Here is a 6000-nt window from a genome sequence, read left to right as displayed (position 1 = left end):
ATTTCTTATTTTTAATATAACTTATTAAAAGAATTAATTATAATTATTTATTAAACTTTACTAACTATATATAATTTTATTAAAGCTCTTTATTAAGTTTTATAGTTATATATATAAAGACTAAAAGGTTATTAAATTTAAAAACAATTTAAAAAAGAATTAAATCTAATATATATTATTTAATATAATATATAATTACTATTTATTTATAATTATTACTATTTTATTATAAATAGTCTAATAACTTAATATATTATATCTAAAAGCCTAACTATTTTAGCTTTACTTTTATAGAGTTATTTTAACTTTAGTAAATAAGTGGGTTAAAATAGGCGACTTGCTTATCTAGGCGACTCACTTATTAACTATATTATTATTAAAAAAGTAAGTTAGATCTAACTTCATTTTAATATTAAATTACTATATTAATAAGTTTAAGCTTTATAATTACTATTTATAGTTATTATATTAAGTTATACTAGAAGTGCACGGGTAAAATCTGCGGCGACTTTAAGGTCCAGGCTAACGTGGGCTTTGCCAAGTGCGAATTCGCCTTTAAGGGGAATGGCAACGGGGACACCTGTGGCGGCGACTACCGCGAGACGGTCACGGTCGAAAGGGGCAAGGATAGCAACGGCGTCATGCTCTCTGACGATGTCAAGTTTGTGTCTATCAATTGCTCTTAGCCCTGGTCCGATCTTATGTCCAGTAGCCGATTGTAATGGTTAGCTTGACAGAATGACCTATAATCCTTAGACAGCTAGATATGGCTGTGGGGGTGAGTGTCTCGAGCTCGCTAAGAGGAAGCATGACCATTGCGCTGTCGTTGCAGCAGGACATTGTCGAGAAGGAAATGGTTATCGAGTTGAAGGATAGCCTGGAAGTGCTCCTGGGTAGTTTTTGTGAGACGGGGCGCGGCGGGTTTTAGCTACCTGGTTCGCATGCGGAGCAGCGGATACGAGATATAAATGTAGATTAAATAGTATTTACCGTGCATGATTATAAATTAGCCACATGGAGTTTGTGGTCATCAAAGGTCTCCTCTGAATCTGAGCGAGAAACCCCCTGGCACAGCGGTGTCGTTGGTATCACAGCGCGGCCAGCCATCAATGATGCATTCTTTCTTTTCTCTCCCATTGTCCAGCCCCGTCCACCTCAGTCCCTTGCCCATCCCCATGTTCCACCAAAGATCCCAATATCGCTCCTCGAATATGCGCATCCAGAGCTTCACTACTGGCATCCGCAGCCAGACGGCGTAATACTTCCACCCGCGCACACTGTACGCCACCACGACGGTGGGGTCAACGACGATGGGCGCGCCGCCGGTCGTATTTGTGATCCTCAGTGGTAGTAGCGCGCACTCTGATATGACGCACTCTGGTGGCTCCGAGAATCTCAGCGCATCCGTGTGCCAATCTGCCGTTTTGCTCCTCAGTCGCGAGTCGAGGAACATGTCGCCGTCCAAAGCCGCGATGCCGTTCCAGCAGGTCCCAACTTCTAGCACATGGCCGTCTCTAACGGCCTGCTTATCCTCTTCCGAGGTGAAGAAGGGCCAGAAGCCGGTGATGGGCCGACCGCAACGGTCCTGGAGAACCCACGCGTCGTATAGCGCCGCGTTGTCCATATCCAGGCCACACGCCATGCGCCGCCTCGTGTTCTTGTGGTGGTTGTTGCGAGCTTTCTCCCTCTGGTCATCGCCCCCCAGCGCAGAAACCAGCTTCAACACATCGGTGTGATGGAAGACAATATCGTTCAATAATATGACAACATCGAATCGTTGGCGGGCGTCCTCCAAAGACTGCAAGGCGCCGTTCCGGAGGTTTGTCATGTACCCTACCCGATGCCTGACACTTCGCCAAGGGTCATCTAGGGGCTCTTCACGGATTCCAGTCGAAATATTCACATTGTGCCTGACATTCAGAACGTCAAGCTGTCTGCCAAATCGTCGGAGCATCGTCGGCGTATCGTCTTCGCTGTCGTTTTCCGTCATCGATACGTATACGTTGGAGGGGCCGAGGATGTCAATGAGTTGGAGCGTCTCAGATGTCCATGCACTCAAGATGTCCTCATTGTTCCAAAATGTGGCCGAAATATAGTACGTCGCATTTCGCTCCAGATACGCCGTGAGCGTCGGCGACGAGGATATGAGGCTCGAGGCCGACGGAAACGGCGGAGATATGCCCGACGTATAAACCCACACGGTCAGGAGGGCGCCGCACACCCATAGCGACAGACTGACGGTGTCTGGGTTCCTCGCCAGACTGCTCCTTAGCCATGGAGAAGGCGGCGAGTACGCTTGCTTTGGCGCATTCCGCATCAGCACTGGCGAACACTCCCGCATCTCTCTTGCTCGCTGCATCGTTCTCAGGAGTGAAGAATAGCTTTGCCAAGCTGTCAGGGCAACATGGGCGGGTATGTATATCAAAACGAGTGCCAGGAATGCGCTCATAGGTGTGGAGTTGTGTGTCATTATGAATGGAAAGAAACGGAAGAACAGCGCTGGCAAAAGGAATAAATATGCGGTTCGCTGGTCGATCTCGACATTTTCGAGGTATGGCACCCTGCGAAATGCGTTCCATTTCTTGTTCTTGAAGTAGAGGAGTGTGTCGCGCGCGTCGAATCGCAGTGTCGTCTTCATGCCGGGCCAGCTTCGGGGTCGCATCGGCGGCGCACACGAGACTATTGGAGAGAAGCATTAAAGCCCGCAGTATGGGCGGGTAAGGATGCGGGAGAACCCAGGTGCGCTGTCGCTTCTCTCGACTCGACACATCAATGAGGCATGATCCGGAACATGTGGCAGGAATCGAAACCAACCGAGGATGGCGCGGTCTGTCAGCCTTACGACTCTCCCTCCCTTGCCCCAATGGCCACACATGCGCCGCAACCCCAGAGACTGGGCAACAGGGCTAACCAGATTACAGTGGCGTCCAGCTTAGATGAGGTAGACTCGCTATATTCGTGGGGTCGGGGGTACTATGGGGATGCTCCCCACAGTCTCGTACAAAAATTCTGCTAGCTTGACATTGACACCTCTGCTCCCCAGCCTCGTTCGTATGCCCCATCACGCAAGGGGAAATAGTCCCCGTGTTTGGCGTGAGTCAGGGCATAAGGGGTTGCGCTTGTTGCTACAGTCCGCGGGAAGAGACACATTGGGGTGTTGGGATGTTAGAGGAAACCTGCCCCTACCCGTCTCTTGTTACGGAGCCCACACCTTCTCGCAGATAATTGTAAGATCTAACTTACTAAGTATTAGGTTATTAACCTCCGAGACTCGGGGTCCCTGCCGAGAGTCCTACATCAGGTGTGTTCGCGCCACACCGTAAAGTCAGTGGGCACGCTGGCGTTGGAAACTGCCCACATTGGATGGACACTGGAGGAGCTATATCCATAATTATAGCGTCTCTCGTAAGAAATTAACTAGCCAGCCAACCACCAGGCTGTCTCGTTCGCCAGCGTTGTCTCGCCAGGATATTGCTCCTTCTTCTGTACCCTTGGTAGTGGGTGCGAGCGCCATAACGAATGGCGAGAACAATGTCTTGAAGCGAGATGTGCAGCATTCCTTGTCTTGGTACATGCTGGCGTGTTAAAAGCCTGTATAGCGATGTACGTCATGGAACTGGCTCCAGGTCCCTGCTTACGGCGACGCGTCAGCCTTGTGGATGGCCGCACTCGACACCTGCCACGCCCCCATCACGTACGTTGCCTCTTTAGCCCCCCCTCGTAAATATAACCCACACGATCTCCAGCCGGAAATAGTCCATTATATGAATGGCGTGCAATGGTGGTGGTTGCCGCTGCACTACGCAATTCTAAATTTCAGGGCTGACTCAGGTGGCCGGTCCTTTACCTTTCCAAGCACTGTTCTGATTTTTTATTTTTATTTTAACTTAAGGCCTCTGACCATCCGACCGCCATTACTGTTGCGGAATGCGTGACTTCTATGCTTTTGAGGGTATTCCTTTCTTGAAGGTGACCCTGCACGCCCGTCGGATGGTCGTCTGGCAAAATGCTCCTGGAACAGCAAATGAGGCAGCGCTGGTAGCAGTGGGATGGGTGCTTTGTCGAGCGACTAAAAGTCCCTTTCGAAGGTGACACTTTTGTTGCAATAGGTAACATGTAAGCCCCATCTATCGATTGATAAATGATGATCTGTTGCTCAGCAGGATGTCACCAGCTATTCCTTCGTCTTGACTCCAGCGGGCAGCAACCACAAACCGGGGATTGATCCACAGACCACAAGCGTAGTATAGTGCTGTAAGCAGACAATGCAAGGCCAAGGCTCAGCATGTCTCGCAGCCTGATTTTAAATTGACATTTCTTTCCTCATTACCCACCCTCGGAAGGCTATGCTCTCGACAGGGTCAGCTGCATCAGCCTTTTTCAGGCCGCGACAAATTTTGCAAGTCTGAGTCTTGATTGACAGCCCGTAACGTCGATCACCCACTTGGGAGCCAACCCACCTGGGAGCCACTCTAACACGTCGCGTCCGTCTCCATCACCTCCTTATAATAACCGCGATAACTCACACATTTATTATTATTATTTAATTCTTTTTTAATAAGAGTATTATAGATACCTATTATACTAAAGAAGACCTTTAAAATATAATTTAAGATATTATTAGTGGTATAAGCTAATATAAGGCTAGAAGATATTAGGGAATCCCTTAATAAACCCTTAGTAGCTAGCTAAAGGGAAAATAGCTTAAAAGGGATATATTTAAATAGATATAATACCTTTCTAATACTTAAAAGAAGTATCTCTATAACTAGATTCTAATTTAGGATATAGTAAGCCTCACTCTAGCTTATAGCTAAGTCTAAGAGATAGCTTAGAAAGTAGCTACCCTTAATGGCAATATAAGACCACTTAGTAAGAATTAGCTATAAGGATTCCTTTATTAAAATCCTAAAATTAAGACCTTAAAAGGTAAGAGACTTAATATAAAGAGAATTAATAGTATATTAACTAATACTATATAGGAATTCTTTCGCCTTATTAACCTTCCTACCCTATATAATATTCCTCCTAAGCACTAATATAATATAGATAAGATAGGCCTAGTAATAGGCTAATAAGAGAATAGTTTAGTACTAGGGTTATTAAAGAAGTAAATAGTAATAAAGAAGTAGTCTAGGCTATATTATTAGAGTATAATTATTAAGTATATCTTAGTTACTAGGAAGAAGCTTAACTTACTAGTTATCTTTTAAGGTAATAGTGTTTAATAATAATACTTCCTAAATAAGCTTAATCTTTATACCTACTAGTATTTTAAGGCTATAAAGAAGGGTTAGATAAATAATAATATCACTCTTTACTAGCTTAAAATAGTCTTTATCCTAAAGATAAAGCTATACCTATTAAGCTACTAGTTACTAGTTATTAATAGTTATAAAAGTCATTATACTACTAAATTTCTATAAGAATATTATTAGAATAACATTTTTATCCTATTCTTACTAGTATATAGTAGTTATATACTTTAACCTCTTAATATAGCTATCTTTAGCCCTATAAAGAGGTATTATATATCATATCTTAGAAGGTATCTAACTATTACTAATTTATCACTACTTAGTAAAAGGATCTTCTTAGAGTGTTATTTAAAGATATAGGAACTTAGAATTACTAAAGTAAATGTTATTACTAGCTAGTAGGTAGTAGGACTTTAGCCTATTAATATCGTGAAGCTATTACTTAGTCCTTTACTTCTTTTAGAGGTATTATAACGCCTAACTACTCTAAAAAAGCCTTAGGCGCCTTTAATAAGCTACTATATTAATATTATAACTCTATCTAATAGCTAAGACGTTAAGAGGCTCTTTTCTAGCCTTAAATGTACTTAGAAAATATCGCCTATATACTACCTTATTAAATAGAAAATATAGAAGGGAATTAATTTATAGAATAGTATTAATATTACTTTAGGGATATAGATTAGTTATCTTTAATAATAGATTAATAACTCTAAGCTATAGAGGTGAAAGAAAGTCTAAC

At 43.5% G+C, this 6000-nt stretch overlaps 1 protein-coding gene across 1 annotated transcript; it reads right to left on the bottom strand.

Moving 5' to 3' along the window:
* Positions 1 to 1030: 1030 nt before the first annotated feature.
* On the bottom strand, positions 1031 to 2662 carry LMH87_001366 (uncharacterized protein; the record flags this gene model as incomplete). The annotated part of the gene is made up of 1 exon (XM_056199429.1): positions 1031 to 2662. The coding sequence occupies one exon, from the start codon at positions 2660 to 2662 to the stop codon at positions 1031 to 1033; it is 1632 nt and encodes a 543-aa protein (XP_056056277.1).
* Between the last annotated feature and the right edge of the window lie 3338 nt (positions 2663 to 6000).

The sequence above is a fragment of the Akanthomyces muscarius genome, chromosome 6 (assembly GCF_028009165.1).
Source record: "Akanthomyces muscarius strain Ve6 chromosome 6, whole genome shotgun sequence".
NCBI lineage: Eukaryota > Fungi > Ascomycota > Sordariomycetes > Hypocreales > Cordycipitaceae > Akanthomyces > Akanthomyces muscarius.
This window is presented reverse-complemented; position numbering and strand designations above follow the sequence as displayed.